The sequence below is a fragment of the Aquila chrysaetos genome, chromosome 5 (assembly GCF_900496995.4).
Source record: "Aquila chrysaetos chrysaetos chromosome 5, bAquChr1.4, whole genome shotgun sequence".
Lineage (NCBI taxonomy): Eukaryota > Metazoa > Chordata > Aves > Accipitriformes > Accipitridae > Aquila > Aquila chrysaetos.
Window position 1 is genome coordinate 18,834,483 of NC_044008.1, and position 23,496 is coordinate 18,857,978.

Sequence of the window (23,496 nt, forward strand, 5' to 3'; positions counted from 1 at the left end):
GGTGGCTTTGCAAAAAGAGAGTGAGCAAAGGTAGCATCTCGCAGTCAGCAAGTGATGGTACCAGAGCAGGTGCGATACTTGGGGCCAGCACAGTAGAAGGTGCCTAGACACTGCTCAGCTGAGCTCCTTGGTCCTTAGCAGGTGAGTGGAATCCCTGAGAAACTGAAAAAAGTCCTGCTGGGCTGAAGAAAAATCTATAATTACAGACAATCCATACCCAATTACACCAATGAAAGCAACCACTTATATGAACTCTGATTATTGTATCATGTAGGAATTTGGCAGTGATAAAGGCATGTAAGCTAAGTTTGTTGAGAAAAGAATTTCTCACCTAGAAATTGGCCCTAAATTATTGCCAGTGGATTGATTCCCTCTCTAGAACTCATTGTATCATAAAAATTGTAATAAAAAGTAAGTACTGTCACAGACACAGTGCATACATAAACCATCCTTAAGAGTGGCATTTGAAATACTGAAACAAAAATAATACGTTTACAAGCTATGTAAAGCCATCACAGCCAAGAAGGTAATAACCCAGTATAGGGCTTTACTTGCTATTCTCTACCACCAGAGAGAATGCCGCATAAAATGTGGAAAAGGTACATGGGTATCTGGTGATTTTTGAACTTGGAAATTCAGAAAATAAGGTACAGACATGTGGAAGTCCCAAAGGAAACTTCTGCCTACTTTGCTGTTGTGAGGAGAGCTCTGTGGGCAGGTTAGCGGTAGGAATCTGAGGGCAACAGAGAGAGGGAGGCTTCTTGGTGGGGAAAAGATGAGACTGAAAGGAGAGGGGGTCTAAGAAACCTTTTATGACCCTGGTAGCTGATGTACATAAAAGTGAAAATTTACATGATTGGGGTTTGGAGAAGTGTTGGTATGATGTGCTTTTGTGCCTGCCAATTTTGCCTAACGTCTATTATGTTTCAGTAATTCTGAATAATTCAATAACACTGAGCTCAATTTTAAATCAGCTGCTTCAAGGTAGGGTGCATTGGTCATTATAGGAACAAAAGGAAGATAAGAAAAGTATTTAATTCCTTCTACTAAAACCTTTATTGTCTTGCAGAGTTCTGCTGCAATTGCGTGCATTTGTTTGGCAGGCCTTCATTCTTGTTGCTTTGTTTGTGCAGCACAGAATAATGGTAGCAACATTTCATTAAGAGGCAGCCATGCTAAAAACTAATAAAAGCTTACTATTCTTTATAGCTGTTCTATACATTTGACTCTCCTTTGGTGGATATAACTTTCTTTCTATCATGACCTGACTGTTTATAATTGTATGCAACCCTTGTAAGCAAGCTATTTATTGCTTTTGCTACTAGTTTCATGTCAGAATAGATATGTACCGCTGTATATGTGGGTTGTATGTTTGATTTCTGTACATTTATTTATAGTAATGGATTCATTTTAAAGAATCTATTCACATGGTGTTCCATGAGGATATATTTCAGGGACAGGTATGAACTAATTTATTAGTGGAAAAGATTTGGTCCTTGTTTTTTAAGCTTTACACAGTGGTCTTCTGAAATAATAGCTACTCCAGGGGTGCACAGCACTTGCGTGCAGACATTGTTTTTAGTGTGAGCTGTTAGGGGGCAATGAATTGATGTACAGTAAACACAGGAAGACTTTTTTTAAGACTCTATTTCTAATGTCTTCTGTAAGAAGATTGGCAGAGTGTCTTTCCTTTGCTATCTGTATCCTCCTTCTGCAGGAGACTCCTTATGGTGTATGAGGGCTTAGACATGCACACAAAGGAATAGTTAATGATGTCTCTTCCTTCCATTTGTATGTGATGATATGTAAAGCTATTCATATCTCTTGCAACACACTGGTACTTCCAGTAACGAAGGCATGTCTGACCAGGAATGGGGGTTTGCTACTTACACTGAAAAGCTGAGGATCCCTGGCGGGCTAGATTCATTGTTTTTTACCTTGAGCATTTCTGTGACTGGAGAGGTTCAAATAGTGGCCTTTTCTTCAGAAAAAGACTTTTGGTGGCAAGATAATGATTCTTCCATGTAAAGTAACTCATTAAACTAATACTGTAAACAATCAAACAAAACAGTATTAGTAGACAAATTTGTAGTATTTTGGTTTATTTTTTAATAACTGAGCTAATTCAATTTATGTTTTCTACAAAGACCCATCAGCAGTGGAGCATATGATGCTCAAGTACAACTTGGCAGTATAGTGAAAGGAAGGGAGCCCCAAAATCTGTTGTGCTTGCCCCAAAATAAGCAAACAAATAAATCAATGCATCTATAGAATTGTAGGAATTGGGCACATTAACTTGCTCAGCCAACTTGTCACCCTTAAACCTCCTATTCTATAGTCTAATTAAAAATTAAAATACCACATCATAAGTGAAAATATCTTTTTTTTTGCCTTTTTTTCATAACCATGGAAAGAAAATGGCGGTGTCTGAGACTTCTTTTATATACGTATATGCATTTTTCAGCTTCTGTGCATCAGCCTGATTTTATGATCATTTTAAGTTGGAGTAAATTTCCAGGGCCTTAGATCCTCTGTTCCCTTCATATTGTTTTAGTAATAAAAGGGGATGGATATTTACTAGCAGAGTATTTGCTTTTCATAGAGGAACACTGAATGATGGAATTTGTGTTGTTGATTATCTGCTATTTATTGCAGTCTGTGGTGGGAGATGGTCAGTCTGCATTTCCTTAAACAATTCAAGTCCAGCAGAATGTTTAGCATTTGTTGCTAGAAGAAAGCTAAAGGAACCCATAGAGTGGTCACAGTAAATATAGGTATGTGCTAACTTTGAGCAGTGATGGAAGCCTATCTTATCTTCACAGTGAATATTATGCATTACATTGTTCTGCAAATTCATTCCCAAAATAAATAAAACATTCTATGGTTTTGGTTTACCTCAGATTTCTTAAGTGAATTTGCATGCTTTTCCAAATGAATTTCCACAGAATTTATTCACCGTAGTTCAGACCTGAATTTCTCTTGCTTTCCCTGATTGCATCTCAGTGTTCCTTTTAGTCTCCCCAGTTGTTTTCAACTTATAGTTAAAATTATCACCACAAGGTGGAGTTCTGAACTTTCCGGCATGAAGAATCTCTTTGTTATATCAACAGGGAGTAAACATAATTTCTTCCTAACTACTATACTTCAATTTTATCTGAAATTTGCAGGAGTGTTTATAGGTACAAACTTTCAACAGAAGAAGGCAATAACTTTGGAACTATTTCTATGGTCAAGATAGAGTCTTAATGCATAGTTAGCACTGGTTTTAAACCTGGACTTTTTAATCTCTTCTTGTCATGTATGTGCATAGTTGACAGCCCCCCCCCCCCCCCAAAAAAAAAAAAGAAGAAAAAAAAGGTAGTATATTTACTGTCTAAGAGTTTTTTTTCCATTTTCTTCTATTCACTAAGAACCACAGTCCTGCAGCATGTCAAAGATGTTGTTGCAGATGGTCTTATTAGTGCTTACAGAAAAGGAATTTACTGTCCCATAGACACTTAAAGTTTTGGAAGGAAAACACCATCTACACTTTTCACTTATATAAACAATGAATTTTTATAATGTGGGATTTGGTGTAATTACTTGGCTGTTTAAAGGTATTTTATTATGCATGCTCAGTTGTTGAGCTGAAATGAGTTCTTGCTTTGCAACTCTGACAGGATTTTCAAACACATATAGATTTAACAAATAGATAGTCTTAAAGGAATTTCTTTGTTGTCTCCTATAAAAACAGGGGTTTATAAAATTATCAGTGTTTCTAGCTCATTGTAAATGACTACTTTTACATATGTATAACTCAGATCTCATTTTGAATAGTTTAACTTGTGTCTTTAAACTTATAAGCTTTAGAGTCTGAAAACGAGTGCAGCACTCTTCTTGTTTCATAAGGTAATTAACTGCTGGAGTTAATTCGAGGAGTTTAAGTAGTACAACCATTGCTAGCGCTGTGGTAGGTTGTGGTGCTGAAAGGACAGCTCATGGCAGCACTAGGAAGCATGGATTGCTTCAATAATAACGTATGTGCAAGGGGTATATAATCATTATAGAGAAATGATCAGTTAAAAGTTTCAAAAAGTGCATTTATAATATATCTTATTGATTATAAACAATTATTTGTAGTGTTCTTCTTCTTTATGGAATACACTACATCCTCTGAGGTCATGCAAACCTGTCCTTTAGGAAGGCTGTGATGAAGTCCTCTCTATAAAGGTTTCTGCTTCAATGCTTAGGAGAGGAAGCAAACTAAGATATTAGGTATTGTTTTGCTTTGTTTCTCTCTCTCTTTTTTGTCTTTAATTTGTTGCATTAATTTATAGCATGATGTGATATTGTCCCTCAGCTTCCCTGCAAATCCCTTGTTTTGGGATGTCATGCAATATGATTTTAATCTGTTATGTTACTCTGCAGTGATGAAAAGTTCAAACTATTAAGCTTTAATTGAAAAAAAAAAAAACAAAACCAGAAGAATTACAAAGATGCAATTAACACTTTGCTCTAATTTTCCTTAACCTGTTGACTCGTTAGGAATTTAATCTCTGATATTTTGAGCGAACATTGAAAATGCTATTGATCTTTTCACTTTTCATATGCTATACGTATGTTTCTCAGTTTAGAAGACAAGCAAACAAACCTGTCAAACAAACAAACTTTTCTCTGGAGATAAACATGAGAAATACTCTTGCAAATAAATGCTAAATTCAGTAGTTTAACACATATAAATGTGAGGATATGCTTATTAAGGACAAGGAAGGCTTTTTTATTATAATTAGAGAAAATGATCTAATAATGACCAGGAATGATGTCTTGATGGGCAGGGACAGAAAGAATTTTAATCTAACTATGCTACTAGCTCCCTCTGTGGCCTTAAATGGCTTACAGTGTGCTCAGTGTCTGAGCTCAAATTGTCCTGAAGATGTTTAAAATAAATAGCTATCACACCTTGTGTGACCAGGTTCTCTGCTTAGTACATGGGCCCACCTTCTCTTAAGCTTCAGCAGGAGCTAATTCAAAAACAGATTTTAGAACAAAATTTGGCCTTGTATATTTGCAATTCCTGAATGAAAGTTGCAGTTCTGTTGATATCACTATTTATAAAGGATTAGTTATTGAAATATTTCTAATAGTGTGTTGTTTTCCATGTGCCATAACTATAACCTTCTAAATGAAAGTTTCATTCATGTCTTTGTCTTTCCAAATTTTAAATAATGCTGCAATTCCTAACCATTCCATAAAGTAATATATTACCTAAATTCAGACTCAGTCAATTGTCTGATATTTAAAAATAAACAAAGCCATTCACTCATTACAGAGCTAAACTTGCATTTATGCAAAATGCCAGCTGTATGTTTAAGAAATCTTATTGATGCAATATACTTACAGAACTCTGAGATCTCAATTAGATTTCACAGAATTCTATTTTATTCATCTTCTAGCCACTTAAAATCCTTGGGCTAAGCAGAGAGAGATCTAAGAAATCATCTTTAAAAGCAACATAAAATGGATGTACATTTAGAAGAAATCTAACATTTTCAGCTATGTATGTTGTTGGACCACTCCTGGATAGCTGTGGCTATCCAGCCACTGGAAAGCTGTGGCTTTTAAAGCTGAAACTGCTTATGTTTTGCTAGCAATTGCAGGTACAGTTCTAAGTCAGATGCACTTTATAAGGAAGAAGGTGTTTATTAAATAAGAGAATGAGAAGAAGCAGAAAAAAGAATAATCCTACAATCCAACTCTCTGACAAATCAGCAGTGCTGATCCTTGCATTGTTTAGTTACTGTTCCCATAAACTGAGCATTTACTTTACAAATTCTTCCTAATTACCATGGTGAAATAGCCCTGTTGGTTAGAATGTACTCTAGAGTTACTCTTAAATATATAAGCCCTTCAGGAACTGACGTATGAACAAGATGTCAAATTGTTATGTTTGAGACAGGACCATGATGCCACTGGCATTAAAATGTTGCCTTAAACCTCCAGTTTTAGCAATATTTACTGTTAATGGTCTTAGTTCAGGCTTTTGTCAGTGTTTTGAAAATCTCTGTTTCTTAGAGTCAGGTACTTGTCATGTTCATACTGCACATGTAAGATAAATACTATATAAGGTTTTGGAGCAAGAATATATTATCTACTTAGCTTATTGCCAGGATTCATGTGGAGTTGACTGCAGTATCGTTTCTGTGGACATGGAAACCCATGGAAGAAATACCTTTGCCATGCTGGCCTGTAGATGCATGTGTTGGCTAGTATTGCATGCTACTGTTATGCTGAACAACACCGCTTCTGTCACCCTCTTCTGTTGGAAACCATTTCCTATGTCAGAAATAAGAGCAAGACCCCACTTAAAATTATTATTTGTTAGAACCAAGTCCTTCTGGCTGTCATTCAAAGCTTGCCATTATATAGCCATGGTTAATTGCTGAAGTAACTTTGCCAGAAATTTGTGACTGCATCACTAACTCCAAGGAAGCAACCCTTTCCTAATTTGCGGACAGCTATAGCCATCACTTTCTCTTTTTACCAAGATGCAAATCAAGGACAATACAGATCCCAGTCACAGTTGAACAGGAATGGTATTTTATGCTTCTTCTCTAGTTTGATGTTGAGTGTTTTGGGTTTGTGCGGCGGGGTTTTGGTAGCAGGGGAGAGGCCGCAGGGCCAGCTCCTGTGAGAAGCTGCTCGAAGCTTCCCCGGCTCCGAGTGGGACCCGCCTCTGGCCCAGGCCGAGCCCGTCAGCGACGGCGGTATCGCCTCTGGGAGAACAGAGTTAAGAGGGGGAACCTGCAGCAGAGAGGGGATTGGGATGGGAGAGGAACCCCTCTGCGGGTACCGAGGTCAGGGAGGAAGGAGGGGGAGGAGGTTCGCCAGAGGAGGGGCTGCCCCTGCAGCCCGTGGTGAGATGGCAGGCTGTCCCCCCCCAGCCCATGGAGGGGAGCGGAGGCCCCCCAAGATGGCCGTGACTCCATGGGAAGGCCCGCGCTGGAGCAGTCTGTGACTGAAGATCAGCCTGCGGAAAGGACCCACGCCAGGGAAGTTTGTGAGGAACTGCAGCCCATAGGAAGGACTCACATTGGAGAAGTTCGTGAAGGACTGTCTCCCACGGGAGGGACCCCACGGTGGAGCAGGGGAGGAGTGAGGAGTCCTCCCCCTGAGGAGGAAGGAGCGGCAGAGACAAGGTGTGAGGAACTGACCCCAACCCCCATTCCCCGTCCCCCTGCGCCACTGGAGGGAGGAGGTAGAGAAAATAAGGATTAAAGTTAAGCCTAGAAAGAAGGGAGGGGTGGGCGAAGATGTTTTAAGGTTTAGTTTTACTTCCTAATATCCTTGTTTTGTTTTGATTTGTAGTGAATTAAATTGATTTTGTTTATTCCCCAAAGTTGGGCCTGTCTTTTGCCCATGACCATGATCGGTGAGTGATCCCTCACTGTCCTTGTCTCAGCCCACGAGCTTTTCTTTGTATTTTCTCCTCCTCATCCTACTGGGGCCGGGGGGGAGGAGTGAGCAAGCGGCTGCGTGGTGCTTTGTTACCAGCTGGGCTTAAACCATGATGGTTGAGCCAGAATCAACTGCAAATACTTAATAATATAGATCAAGGGTCCTGTTTCAGTTAGTTCGATTACCTGACTGTAAGAAATGTATGCGAACTGTTGTCTGTCATGTGATTTGAGACTTTCAATGTTATGAATCTCATTCATTCATTCTCACCATATTGAATGCAACATATTTATTAAATTTCTAAACACAAACCATTAACTTTTGTCAAAGAGAAAAAAAAAAATCTTACTTTAATAGTGGCAGGATCAGAAACAGGTAAACTAAAGATGGTCCTGCAACTCGTGTTTTAATACAAGTAGTATACTATAACTATACATACTCACTGTAACTAAATATGCTATATTCTGTAACAATGTAGCTGTTGCATATTCCAGGCTTAAAAATGTTTATTTTTCTAGTGTAAGTAGGACAGAAAAGCCTCACAATCTTCACCTTGTTTCTCAAGTGGTCTCACAGTAGGTTTGGGAGCAGATAGGCACCAGACTTTTCTAAGTTGTCTTTATCTTTCAGAAGATTTTATTCCAGTTTAGCTATTCCCAGGAGCTCCCTACCATTGCATGTCACTTGCCTTTCTATGAAAATTCTTTTCTGTGCATACTGAACCTTTTCATACAATCACAAAAGGCAAGATCATATAACTGGACCTATATATCAAAGATAACTGAAATACAAGGAATGCAAAATTAACTGAGAAAGTAGGTGACCAGCCCAATAATGTATTTTTTCAATATTCTGGTTATTTCTAACTTTTTCTTTGTTCTCAGACTGAACTATGGGCTCAGTTTCTTCTTTTGAATATATTTTATTTTCTTCAGCATTTGTTTTAATTTATCAAAGCCCATCAGTTTATAATGGAAAAAAAGGGTGGACTACAATAAAACTTCATCTAAATATATGTTATGTGCAGGTTTAATATGATTTCTTTGGATTTACTTACTTACTGTTATGGTGTAGCTTGTATTGCAACTGGAGGGTCATGTTACTGCATTATTTCTTTGTCCTACTTCTTTGCTTCAATTTGAATTATTTGCCGTTCCACATCCACTGTGGTGCAGGTGGAAAACTGGATCATAATAGTTTAGTCTGTATGCTTAGCACATGAATATAAGATGCATAGTTCAATGTCCGTTGGGTTCCAGTTGTGTTCCCATATTGTGACTGAATTACTTACTAATTTCCTTAGGGTGTATCTGACAAGACGTAGTAGCACCATCTTCATGGAAACAGCTGGATAGACATTATTTTCCTGAGAATATCACCAGTTATTTTGTTATTGTACTTCTTCCTGTAGACTAAACTATGTCATTAAATATATATTACTGCACATGAACATAATTATGACTCTTTAATCACTGACAGTGCAATTAATTTTTTTTTAAATTCACTGAAATTAATACTAGATGTGATATGAATTATCCTTCCTTTCAAGACTGACTCAACAATTTGACTCACATAAAGTTTTGCTATCATCAACTTTGATTTCTTCCATTTTGCTGAAGCTTTAGTTAAGTTTTGGCTAAATTATTATGACAGGACAAGAGACAATGGGCATAAATTGAAATACAAGAAATTCCATTTAAACATAGGAAATTTTTTTTTTTTTTAACTGTAAGGTTGATTGAACATTGGAACAGATTATTCACCAAAGTTGTGGCCATCCACATCCTGACAGAGAAACAGTCCTGAGTGACCTGCATCACCAGTTGACCCTGCTCTGAGCAGGGACATTTGACTAGATGATCTCCAGAAGTTCCTTCTAACCTCAACTATTCTGTGATTCTGTGAAATTAGAGGAAATTATCTGTGTTTCCTAGTGAAATGAGGCTACATGAGGCAGTCTCATGTTTTCACTGAGCTTCTGTGTGATAATTACCAGTAATTCCCCAGATTTTTCCCATTCATTGGGCTCTCGTTTTCGGAGTGGAAGTCAGAAAAACTGTGTGCTTTCCCATAGTCAAGCACAGACACAGAAAAAACCAAACCAACCATCCAAAAAGAAAAACCAAACCCCCCAAACCCCCACAACTCCAACAAAAAAACACCCCACAACTAGATTTCTGACTGTCTTTTAGAATTCATTTGCCAGACTGGAGATTATTAATGCAGTCAATGAAAATAAGACCTTTCACAGGAGAGAATGAATTTGCTTTGCTTGTGCCATTCTCTAACATCTTACCTCTATATGTTGTTGACTATGTGTTAGCTCTTGGTAAAATTAGCACAATGCTGCTCATGACCGAATGTCAAGTAACACTTTATGATTTTTTTGTTCACTGAGTCATCATCATCCCCTTTGCTGGTTATGTCAATGGTTGTTGTCCATTTTAAGTGAAGCCATCCATTTTAACTGATACAGTTCTAAGACTCCTTTTTTTTGATATCATCTTCCTATGAGGAATGACAAGTGCTATTGTCTAAACTATCACAACTAGCTGGGAGTCCTACAGCTTGCCTAGCTCCATATGTTCATATTTAGCAGCTTAACTTTCAGTTTCCAGTATGGGATTCCTGTGGCTTTCTTCATTAGTGTTTGGCCAGGCACTCCACAAACTTCACAGCAGAGGGCCCTTGCTAACATCTTGTAAGTGGGCTCTCTGGTACCCACTTTTATCTTCAGTAGTCTTTCTTTCCAGATTTTTTGAAAAGCATCCTGCAGGTTCCTCCACATTCTAGGCAAAGGTTCATTTTCTCCTTGAGTGAGGACTTTGCTCCATGTGTGCACTTCTGGAGTTGCCCAACAGTGCATTTTTTTTAATGAATCCTTTATACAGTAACTTCTAAACTGCACACAAATATAGCCATTCTAATAAACTGTACTCCAGTGAATAGGAATTGGTTGTATAAGGGACCATACTCCTTCCTAGTGGCAGGTATGTAGGGTGCCATTTCACATAGTGAAAATACAGTTGTTGGTACTATTATGGCTTTTGTACAATTTCAGATAACTGAATAGTTTCTCCCAATCAGCTGTATATCTCTGGGGCCAAAGTAGGATGAAGAATACAGTAACCTGTTCTAACCAGATCGCATGGTCTGATCTCATTTTTACAAAGCCGTTCCAGAGGGTATTATATCTCCAAGAGGGTGCTCCAAGTTTAAAGTCTTCCTTTAGTCCTTCATTACAAACATTTCCTCCACTCCTGTTTGACTGTTTAAACGCTGCATCCCACCTGGAACTAGGAACTATTTAATCCTATTATTCTTTTGAGTGCAGTTCCAGTTATCTCTATCCAGTCCCTGTTTCAACGGTCTCAAAAGAAATGAAAGGAGACAAACTGATGGTACAGGACACCAGTTTGCTGTCTTTTATGTGACATTCATTTGGCTTTTATGAAACAGAATGATCTATACTTACCATATTGAATCAGAGTATGATTTTTTGCATGTGCAAACGTAAGCACATAGCTTACAGTAGCAGGCAAAAAAACCTTTCCCTGGACTTGGGAGAATCAGAGAAAATTAAAAGCTATTTCTGCAACCTAACTGAGCACCTAAGCTCTTTAACAGCAAGAGTCTCTGTTTCTGTAATCTGATAACTTTGCTAATGTACAGTCTACCTTCATGATTTTTCTATTATGCAATGGTAATAAAAATGATAATAAAAATTAACCAGAAGTACCAAGGCATTGCAGTTTTCTGGTCCTGTAGTGAAGGTATGATAGGAACTTAAATCACATCTTATCTAAATTGGGATCTTTATGTAGTCTTATAGGTAACAGGTATCTGGTCCCTCAGAATAGGATGTTCCTTAACATGGTAAGGTTGCTAAAGGTAGACACCTCAGGAATTTCCAGTCCCACTAGGGTTATGTCACTTTAAAAGCATATAGAAAGAACAGAGGAATGGATGAAAGGATGAGAGAAGAAAGAGAAAGACATAAAGGGAGAGAGAGAGCTGATGGGGGAAGGAGGGAGGAAGAAAGAAAAAGGGAAAGAGTAAGAGTAAGAGAAAGAGAGGTGGGGAGAGTGGGAGAGAAAGAGGAGGGAATAAGGGATTCTAGAATAGGGGTTCTTGGAGAATAAGTGATCTGAATAACTTTGTACCATTTGTACAGTGATTAAATATATGTGTTAGACAAATAGATCTGAGGACACAATCTAGTCTATCCTCTTATGTGAATTAGGATCGCCCCTAATGGATATTTATTTAACTTGTTCTTAAACACGTGTTGAGATGTGGATTCCCTATCAAAGATAATCTGCTCCATCATTTAACTATCCTGATAGCTCGACTCTTTTCAGTTAGCATCTAATGTAAATCCCCTTTTCTATACTGGTAGCTCTAATTAAAACCAGGTCTAATTTATCTACTTCTTTCTTAAAACATGAAGCCACAAACTGAGAAAAGTGCTGTTATTGGAACTTCAGGAGTGAAGTTCAGGAGACACAATTTACCTTGTCTTTTGTTTCTGCCAATGAATTCCAAAATTATATGTCACTTCCTTGCAACAATATTGTATTTTTTGAATCATTAGTCACTTTGTGACCTACTACCCGTTCATATCCTTTTCCATTATTTATGCAGTTGTCCTCTGTTTTCTCTTTTTTAATTGTTTAGCATTTGAGGAAAAATGTAACGCCTATGCTTCACCCTGGCAAAATGAAAGACAAGTTGCTGTGTTCCTGATTCAGAAGAATCCTGTTATCATTTGATCAGATCTCTGAATTCATTAAAATGAATCTGAACAATGGCAAACCCATATATATTTATAAATATCATATATTTGCATTTTTATAATATTAACTTTATAAGCCAGATTCTGTTCTCTGATATTCAGGGGTAAATACACTTACTGCAGTTGTCCCTCCAGATTTGACCTCATTAAAATTGAAAATACTGTATATGTCTTATTACAGAAATAGTTTATCCAAAAGGAACTATGTAGGGAATACAGCTAGCCGTTGGTTTTGGTTTTTTTTTTTTTTTTTTTTTTTTTTTTTTTTTCTCAAAACCAGACTTCTCTGTGTAATGTAACACTTTACATTATCTGAAGGAAAATATTTTGGTATCAAAATCATGTTCTGGATATGATGCCTCCTGTTCTGAATGTGATGATCAGGGAATTCTTTTTCACTGCGCTCATATATCAGAACCAGTTATGGCCCATATAACTGTCATTGTTTCAGTAACCTGCAAATTTGTTGCCGTAATGAAGCTTCCCGATAAACAAAGTTATTTTTATTTATTAAGTCAGCGGTTGGATCTACAGCTGAACAGAAAGGCTTATTGTGTGAAGATCTGAGGTTATATGTAACATATTTTGAAATGCTGTATATGGACAGGAGAATATAGTCATGGTTACAGCAGTGGGCAGGAAATCACAGTTTTGAGTCTTGGCTGTGCCACAGACTTTCTGTGTGACTTTGGACAAGCTACTCTTTGTGCATTAGCTAATAATACTATCTCTATCTCCCAGGAGTGTTGTGAGAATACATTCATTAATGTTTGTAAGGCGCTTGGATACTATAGCGATGGGGCCATATAAGCACTTAGAGAAACAATCCATTTTTGCAACAATGTGCATCTCCCTGACTAAGGCCTTTTTTGCTGGAAGTTTTTCATAGATGCTTGTTATGAATAAATCTACTTTATAATGATACAGTGAGGTTAAACTGCCTTTTGGAGTGCAGTTTCACTTTAGTATTCAGAACAGGTGTAAACAGTCATAAGTTTGAAAGCTGTTCCCAAGGAAAGAGAATAGAATTTTTATAGTCAGACATTTGAATAGAAAAGAGACCTCTCCTGATTCATCTAGTTCAAAACATGGAGGATTATTTACATCTGTATCTGTCTCGCAAATAGTTTATTCTATTTTAAGCACTTCTCATTACATTGTCTAAACTACCTCCTCAGGCAAGTCATTCCATTGCCTAATTGCCTTTAAAGTTAAACAGTTTGCTCAAATGTCTACCCTGTTTTTTTCCTTGTGGATATAAGCTGCTCTTTCAGTCTGTCCTTTCTTTCTGAAATAACCTTCACTCATACGTGTTCAGTTCAGACACACAACACAGTTATAGCAGGTTAACAAGGTATTGCTTTAGAGCTGATGGGAGGTAAATTGGTAAGCCACTGTAATTTGATTTGATAATTTGCCTGGCTGAGTGCTGTACGGTATTGAAATCTGAATATGGGGCTCAGCACCAAGGAGAAGGAGAAGAATATCCAATATTCCCAAGGCCTTTGTGAGGACTTGTTGGTGAGAATAGGGGGAATAGGTGCTGCAAAGACTTCATAAAGGGTTTTGTTTTGTTATAGCTTGTTTTGGTTTTATTTGCAGAAACTAGTGGCAGCAGACAAATTATGGAAGTAAGGGATTTGAAAGAGTGTGAGCAGTCCCTGAGGGCAGTGAAGAGGGCTCTGCAGTTTTTGAGGCTCAGGAAACAAGATATCTGTTGTTCATCCATGTATAACTTTTTAATTTGGGGGCTGAGGTCAACCAAATTTCTCAGAGAGACAGGAGCATCTAACATAAGTTTCAAAAGGTTTATGAATATAGGTGATCATTAGAAGACAGAGACCCTATAAATGTCCCAATGGTGGGAACAGATACCATGTCCTCTCCTACCATATTAAATGTAGAGGATCAACATGGTCTTAAAAAGTATGCAACTGTAGGAAATCAGAGCCTGCAGTCAATTACAGGTTGTAAACATACAGGAAAATAGGCCTCATTTGTTCCGGGGTTCATAGGATTGCTTGTTACTAATTTGCCATTTGCTGTGAAATCCATCCCTCCACTATTGTTGTTTGAATAGGTACTGAATAGGATTGCTTTTAATAAAGTACCCCATATGAGTGATAGTGGAAATGCTTATCAAGATGATGGCTTCTCAAGATGAATATTGTTTTTAAACAATATTGTTATTTCTGGTTAGACTTTCCCCACAATGCAGGAGAAGAGACCTTTGTCATTATTTTTTTTTTCTCTCTACAAGTATTGGGGATTGAACGAGGTTGATATTATCCTCTATTATACACACATATATCATATACTACTCTGAACAGAAGAACTAAAAATGAAAGAAAGAAAGAAAGTACACTATTGCAGCATTGTACAAACTTATTACAAAAGGAGCCACAACCATCAACTCCTAGTCTTAACTTGGATTCACAACCATCAGGCTGTTCCCAACCTCATGTATTGTATCCTGTTGTCTGGGTTTAGCTAAGGACTCAGTACAGCCATCTTTTCTTTCTGTTTGTCAGTAAATGCAAGACCTGTATTAGGGGATTCTTAATCAGATTTCCAGATTTTGTAATATAACTAACTCAATGCAGGTTTGAATAAAAAAGTATCAATAAAGTCAAGGAGAGGAAACGTCATTAACAATTGTTCATGAAATATTATTTTCTCTCAGTTGTTTTATACAATAACATGTCTTTTCAACTTTTAGTTTATTCATGTTTCTGTTTATTAGGCATTATTTGAGTAAAATCCTTCATTACCAAAAGTTTCCTGTACAAATATAAATTCATAGTAGGCTACTGCAGTGACAATAAATTCTCTACTGAAATATTCAGGAAAAAATGTAACTTGAAGGATTACTTTTATCTTCTTAAAAAATGGGAAATATTTTACATTTTGTGTCAAACTAATCCTCTTTGATACACTGTATGCATCACACAAAAAATAATTGGGATGATAAAGATTAATATAGTTTGAAAAAAACAGTTTAAAAAAACAAAAGGTGCCTGTTTGTTTGCAAAACTCAGTTCTGATAGTCAGCCAATTAAAAAAGATGAGCACCACGACCAGTGGAAAAGTCAAATTTCTGTTAAAATTTTTTTGTCCTATGTTGTGTCTGTCAAAAGGAAGATACACATCTTCAGCAGTATATCTGGGAAAGGAAAAGAAAACAGTTAAACCTACTCAAGCTATTACAGTTGCATTACTATGTTTTAATGACTGGCTTCTTGAGGATGTTTTTCTGTATGAGAAGCAGCAGGGTACGTTATCTGGAAAGGGTAAGGCCTTTTCCTTATGGCAAAGTAAGTAAATTGCAGCTGTTTCTCACAGTAGGAGGTCATTGGTCATACACTGATTCTATCCACATTGATGGGACAACATTATTGATAAACACCTTCATACCTATGGCATGTCTTCAGGATTGATGCCAGTTGCACATGTTTACATCAACAGAATAACTTCTTCCTTGCAGATCCCTCAGGCAATACTTAATATATAATTAGATGCTATCTTGCTCATAGTATCTGATATTTCAGTTTACTACATAAAGTACACACCTGCTTCTCATATCTCCTCTATATTGTTCTGAAGTGATTATGAAAAAAAAAAATTAAAACCTAATGGTACCTAATGGAAGAAAAAAAATCTGTTATATGTAGGCAAAGAGAAAAAAACAATACAAAATGTGGTTGGCATTCCACATAAACCTAAAATATCCTATTTAGCCACAGCAATTATTCTAGTTAGTACACTGTCTTTTGCTAGTCCCTTGTTTCTAGAAGTAATTGTCATGTGTTTGGGGAGTTTGATTTGTTCTGGTTTTATAGAATTCCATTAGTTTTCTGTGAAAGAAAAAGATTTTTTTTTTCTCTGGCATTGTTTCTTCATAAAGGGAAAAAAAACACAAAGCAAGCTGTGGATCCAACATTTGGTGGCATTAGATATTCAGTTTTACTAGGAAGGCTATAACTAGATAAGTGCTATGTACTATACTATATCTCTTTTATAGGGAAGATATGAATACTTAACCTCTTTCAGAGAAGGAGAGTGGGGGGGAGAGAGACTCTTTTACCAAGTTTCAGTTATGTCAGATGCAGTTGGATGTGTTTGGTTACCTTATACCTGAAATGATGCAAAAAACTCTTCTAAAATCAGTGAAGGTCAATTTTATGAATACTGTTCTCAGCATCTTAAAGTAGCTGTTACGCATACAGTAGGATGGTTGTAAGGGGAAACGCCCAAGTCTTCAATTCTAAACCTTCAGGTGTGCGGGCTGTTAGACCCCCTAATGTTGTAGTTTATTCTGTGTTCATTTCCTGTTGCATTTTCAGAAGTGATTTCAATTGAATCATTTATGGTTCTTCCATTCAGATTATAACAGCTATTTTGGAGCGGATAACCCTCAATGGCTGTATATGAGACATTGCCCGGGGTGCTTCCAAGATGCTTTTGAGCTGGGTAAGGAAATCACTGAGTGTTGACACATTCTCAAAGCACTATGGCATGGATTGAAAGCATATAGTTTATAAACTGTGTTACTACCTACTATTCTGTGTATTATTGACAGAATAGACTCTACCAGTTTCCTCTGAAATGGTAAACAAAACCAAGTAAACATTTTTTTTTTGTAAAAAAAAAAAAGGTAACCAGTATTGTAAACAATTAAGTACAATATCTAATTTGTATGTGGTAATTCATACCTACATAAAACTTTAATTCATCATTACCCACTTCTGATGTGTCTACTTTTTCTATAGTAGCCATTCAATGTATAATATTATACTAATGTAATGTCATAATATTACCATTATATTAGTATACTGGTGAGGTAAACCATACTCAGATTTTTACTGTGACTTTAGGGTCAAACCTAACTGTTTCTGTGGGCATGGCTTAACCAATATGCTAGTTTAAGACTTAAACTCACATTCAAGCTGTAATTCCTGGATCACCCCTTCTATCTACATATTACCTTACACACTCTTGTTCAGTTAGGAGAAATTAGCTATCATGACTCATTTGCCCTTTCGGATATGGACACAGGCAACTAAAAACAAACGGACTAGTGAACTTGAACAGTGCATGAAGGACAGTGTAGACATGGGGTGTTGGTGTGGGGCTTTCACTGAGTGTGCATTAAGTGAAAAAATCAGAGAAAGCTTTCTGTCTCTTGTTCAAAAGCCTGCTGATGAGTATGATGATCAGGACAGTCCAGTACAGGTGTGATGCTAAAAACCTCCCAGGAGCTGGCACAAAGAGCATTCCATGATCCACTTCACTCCTTCTCTATTTAAGGTTAAGCAATGTCCAGGGAGAGTTAATATTCTGCTGTAGAGAAGGATGTTCTCTCTCTTACAAAGTTTTTATAATGCTCTTTGTAATGTTTTATCCAGCTGAAATCCAGCCGAATCAGCTACAATGTCTCCAGGATTTTTACGGAAGTTAGTTCAGGCTGTGCACTCTCACTAGCTTAAGTTGCATCTTAAAGATAATACTGCCCTATGTGCCAAGGGTGTTATTTTAATAGCTAGCGTTTTGTTAAATGCCAAAATCGTAGATGCTTAATTTGATATTGTAATTAAAGCTTTCTACTTTAAAACAATGCAAGCACACAGAAAAATGGTTCCTATTAGAACAGCACGATTCAAAACAAAACCAAAGAGATGTTTCCCTTTAAAAATATGCTTTTCACAAAAAGTTTTGTGGGAAGCTGCTATACAGTGGCTACTTCATTAACTGTAGTAAACTATAAGCTGCCTGATGTATCTGGTAAATGGAAGAAATAAACTTGCCACAAAAACAAATAGACAAGCAAATAATAAATAGGCTGTGCATGCAAGGGAAGGTTATATTAGTCTGCAGTTCTTGCCATTATCCCACCCCAGGTGTACACAGATGGGCCTCCAGTGTGTTAATTCCACAGAGTCCAGTAATAAATCTCAGATTAGCTTGCAGTAATCCATTTTCATCCTACTGAACAAAATATTTCTTATACCATTTAGTATTAACAGGCCATATCTAATAAAAGCTAGAGACTGGCTAATAGTTTTTTTTTTTTCTCTTTACTATCAAGTGAACTATATTATACATGAATGGCTTGTAAAATTATTGGTTTATATTTCAGAATGACAAATGAGTCTGTGTTCTAAGATTTAAGATTAAAAATTTAAAAACCATTTTCTCCTTTACTTAGTCAAAATTTTGGAATGAAGTCCTGAACACAGACCCAGAAGAAACTTAATATATAAAATTCTGGGCCTCCTGTAACATCACAGTCTGATGCAGGTGTAGATTTCTTGAAAACATGAGAGTTTTCAGGTTAAAAAAAAAAAGAGTGCCATAGTGGTAAACCCATTTTAATTTATACTTAAAATGTAATAATTGTTCATTTTGTGCATGTAACAATTTTCAACTGTTTATTTGAGGCTTTCAATAATTTTTAAAGCATCTGCACTTAACATTTGTCTGAAAAATATTTGTTTCCCCTCCACTAGCTTATTAGCAACCAAAGATTACCTCTTCCCTCAGTAATATCACCCAACGTGCTAAAACATTACAGAGGGTATCGTCATCTCCTCCTCATATGTTCAGAACCTGTTCTAACTAACTGTGGAGGTGCCTGGTTTGTTCTAGATATGCTCCATTTTTGCTGCAGCTCCCTTTCCTACTTAATGCAGTAAGAATCGCTAATGGAAAGAATTAAAAATGTCCACTGTGGCCTGACTTCATCTCCTGATCATTTTTTGCGACATCCAGGTTTTGAGGTGGAAAGTCAACAGCTAAATAAATGTAAAGAAAGTTCTCTGGTTAAAGTTCAAGCTATAGGTCAAAGAGCTTATTGGCTAAGTTGCCAGCGTGTATGAGTTTGTATAGTAAAATTCACTCCTGTAGAGTTTGGATTTTTTTTTTTTTTTCCCCTTCCACTAAGGTGGAGGAAGCAACAAAACCCCCCATTATATTAGCTTATTAACTTTTCCATACAACACTGCTATTGGCCATTCTATAAAGGTTTGCTGTGCCTTGACTCAGAGAGTCACTGCTTATTCAGCATGGCTTTCTCCATGGATCTCATTTGCAATTAAGAACTTATTCACCGAATGTTACAGCATTTTAGTTGTGTGCATTTAGGCTAGACCCTCAGGAATTGATGCTGGATCGTAACTAAATTCTGTTAATTTCATGTGTTTAATCATCCTGGTTATAACACAAATCCTTTTTCTAAAAAAGGAGTAAACAATTCTATTTTGAGAAGTGTTAAAAAATCCAGATGATCTTAAAATATATAAAAAGTAAAAATATGAGGATAAGCCCTCTCAATTTCATTGTGATTTTTGTGAAGAGCCCTATAACTGTTGGAACATGCAAGCCTATGCCTTGCCCACCAATCTTAACTGTGAGTTTCAATAGTTGCATGCTCTCTCTGAATTATCATAGAATCATAGAATCACAGAATGGTTTGGGTTGGAAGGGACCTTCAAAGGTCATCTATTCCAAGCCCTCTGCCATGGGCAGGGACATCTTTCACTAGATCAGGTTGCTCAGAGCCCCATCCAACCTGACTTTGAACACTTCATTATCATTTCAAGGCAATAATCTTACCACTGGAGGCAGGTAGAAAGGCCCTTGAGACTTTCTAGCCTCTCTCTTTGAGATTAGTAGTTGTCCCCCTGGATGTAAATGGCTACCTATTCAGGTCTTTCTAGCTGAGTGAAGGCGTATTTTGAAAACAAGAATAGATGAAGGCCATAAACAAACCAGAAAAAATTGGAGGTAAGAAAGGATGGGCAGACAGACACTGTAGTATTACAAGTTCTCCATTAAAACATGTGTGGTTCCGTCAATTCAATACTGAGTTTCTTTTTCCCCTCAAATATGTAAAACTATACATAGGCAGCCATAGCGTATGTAATCACGTATCATAGAAATTAAATCACATCATTTAGAAGTCTCTTTCTTCAGACATGAGAATATTTCTTCTTGAACAGGTTAAGTGAAAACTTGGTACATCTCGTATAAAAAAAACCCCATACTCTGGAAGGCAAGAATGAGTTTCGGCACTGCAGGTTCCTCACACAGGATATGCTGCCCTGGCTCCCTCCTCATTGGCAGCTCATTCATTACAGCTCATGTATTTTCTCATACGCATACTGGCACTAGTTCCTTTGGATCTGTACTGGTTGCGAGTACCATCAGTGTAGGAACTGGATTTTTTAAGGCTCTAAATTGTGTAATCCCAGATGCGTTGGGGTTTCTTTATGTAGAAAATTCCCCAGGTCATAATGTTGTCATTGTTCTCAGTAGGAAACCTTAATTGCAGAGCTAGTTGGATAAGAGTTGGATTAGCTGGCAGTGTTGTCTGGAAAATCTTTCAGCTGTGCAATGTTATCGCTTCCGCTACGTCCCCCCGCCCCCGCCCCTGAGGATTCCTAGGCTACTGCATTTGGTGAGATACATATGTTTTCCCCAGCTACAGGAGCTGTGAAGGGTTCCTCTGGGATATCTAAGTATAAATACCTAAGTGTGTCTTCAGTTGCTAGGTTATTTTTAGTCAATGGGTGGTTACCAAATCATCTATAATTGTGCTGTTAAATGTGTCAGAGCAGCTACTGCAAAGCTAGGTGCTCCCTGTAACAGGTTGAGTGTATAAGGTAAAACGAAAGAGGACAAAAGCAACATTTCAGAAGTGACCTGTTTAAAGGTTTGAATTATATAAGGGGAGATTGCTTGATGAGCAGATATGAGGAAGATGATCCATGAGCACAACATGGATGGAGGAGCATGGTAACACAGTTTGACTATACTACCCATAGTACCTGTGGCTGGCGTATTGTGTCATTTCAGGTTTGTGTTTTGGGGGAATTTACCAGTGGTTCAAGGGATCAAAGTGGTCTTACACAGAGCCTTTCACTTCTTCTTAGGCAGCTCCTATACAGCCTTTGTCAGTAGTGGCCAAAAGCTGTTACCAACTGGTGACTGCTATGTGGGAGAAAGCGCAATGAGTTCCCAATGGGCAACTGTCCACATGACATGCACTGCTGGCTCAGTTCTTTATAAATAGAAAAGAGGAATAAAATCATACCTGAATAGAAAGTCATTAAGGCGGTAGGAAGAAGACAAGAACAGCAAAATAATACAACTGAAAAGCAAAAGCAAAAAAAAATGATTTTAAAAAAAACCTAAACCATCAAAAGTTCTAAGTAGACATGATGCACTGTAGCAAGGAAATTGCATATTGGTTATTCTAAATTATCTAGGCTGTGCTATCCCTTTTATGAATCTGCCAGTAGGAGAAAGAACAGGAAGCAGGGTTTGGTCTGTCAAAAAATCATTGAAGACATAATAATATATCACCTAATTAGGTAAGTGAAAGAAAAACAAGTGAAAATTTTAGGTGTTCATGGAAGGAGATGGTCAAATGGATGTGTGTTTGTGGTTCGTATTGCAGCTGCGTCATGTCATAAACCAGAGATTAACAGAATCTCTTTAGAGATTAATTTCTACTGTAGTGGCACTTGCCCAGCATCAGCTGAAGATCAGTGATAAAATTTTGAGGAGTGCCGTAGTTGTGACTAGCCCAGTAGCAAAGAAATGTGAAGCAGCCATTGGCATGCAGAGAACAGAGGGAAAAAAAATACTTAAAGGCTGCAAAAACTAATTGGTGGAAATATATCCATCTGTATTCATTACTAAATATTCAATATATCATCTATTTTGGTTAGATTAAAAATGGAAAAAGATTTATAATGCCACTTCAGGCATATGTGAAGGATGAACTGGGTGAATTTCAACAAAATAAAATGTTAAACATAGCATCAGGAGAAACATTCCAGCTGAGAGAACCACTGGGCTGGAATAATCGCCTCAAGTGACTGGTGACAGACTATTGCCTGAGTAACTCAAAAGTAACAAAAATGAAATCCAGTGGGCATTGGCAAAGGTTTGGTCTAGATAACCTAATAATAGATATTGTCTGCTCTGTTTTTTGTCATTCAAAGCCGGCAGTAATTTCCAAATTTATTAGTGAAAATGGGCTAACGTCATCTCTTGTGCTACTGCATTTAGATCTGCATTGGCCATGCATAATTTTGGGGTTTATTACATGAACAGGAATAAAATAACTATGCGAAAAGTGTTTGACACAACTGAAAATACTAGGGGCTTAGCTATAGGTATATGGAATACAATCTGAACATGTTTGTGTTCCAGGAATTTTAGCATGTTTTTATTTATAAAATATCTCAGTAGTGAAGAATAAATCTTCTAAAGTTTGGTAGAATCTTTTCACACAATTAAATGCAGAGTATAGATAATATTTTTAAACCTCTAGAATTGAGCAAAGGCTGCTGACTTCGCTACAGAGTTCCAGTTTTAGTAGTTCTGTAGAACTATATTGAAGTTTTGGTAAAAGAACAAATGAGCTGTATTTCCAAAAGGGAACACACATTTGGAAACTATGTGCTTCATTTTTGTGCTGCTTTCCCGTAAGGACTCAGAAGAACTCGTATCTCATGCACATTTGCTCTTGCTCGTTGATCATCAGGAAAATGCATTCCTTACTTCCTCACTACTTTTCCCAGCTGCAACTGTCTTCTGTATTGGAAATGTCTTCCAACGCCATCACCATCCTTTACCAGCTTTCAGGTGCTGAGCATCCTTCCTTTAACATTAAAACGCAACTGGGAGAGTTCCTGTGGAGTGGTTCCCTGGCAGGAGCTACTGCTGGGACCACAGCCTTTTGCCTCTATATTGCTGGAGATGTATGGGGTCAGAGCTCTGGCAAAAACCTGAAAATTCACAGCGAGATAGTTCTGTAAAGCCCTCTTGGCCTAAGCAGCTTAGAAGTTGTTTGACAGGTGCTATTCCATTAGGTGGGGATGCAAATCTTAATAGGCTGAAAGATAAGGGGGGAGTTTTTGTCAGTGGCATTTACTCAGAAAAGTCTTCCAGAGAAGTCTACACTGGTAACTTGAGATATCTTTAATATTTTATAAATCTTTATGCAGGTGACAAGTAAAGAAATTGAAGACGGATATTTCTGAATAGGACTCACCCAATTTGAAAGGTCCAAAGCTATTTAGAAAACACAAAAAACACAGTGAACCATATTTAGTACAGCAAGCGGCGTTGCCAGGTACCACTGTCCTCTCAGATGGGAAGTCTTCTGGAATCCCTTGTTGCTATGAGACTAAATATCTCTGTACAGTGTGAGCGCTGAACCAGATTTTGCTCCCACTTACACTAGTGTGCATGTAGAG

General features: G+C 37.4%; 1 protein-coding gene across 5 annotated transcripts in view; it reads left to right on the forward strand.

Annotated features, from left to right (window-relative positions):
• TAFA5 (TAFA chemokine like family member 5) overlaps positions 1-23,496 on the forward strand; it is a 436,466-nt gene that overhangs the window by 90,256 nt on the left and 322,714 nt on the right. For 4 of the 5 annotated variants that reach the window (XR_003923573.2, XR_003923574.2, XR_003923575.2 and 1 more), the window contains exon 2: positions 16,613-16,699. The exons of the other annotated variant lie outside the window; for it this stretch is intronic. Coding sequence is in view for 1 of the 4 variants with exons in the window: in XM_030015550.2 (XP_029871410.1) it covers positions 16,613-16,699 (87 nt within the window). In the remaining 3 variants the exon portion in view is untranslated. The remainder of the gene's footprint in view (positions 1-16,612; positions 16,700-23,496) is intronic. 5 annotated transcript variants of the gene reach the window in all.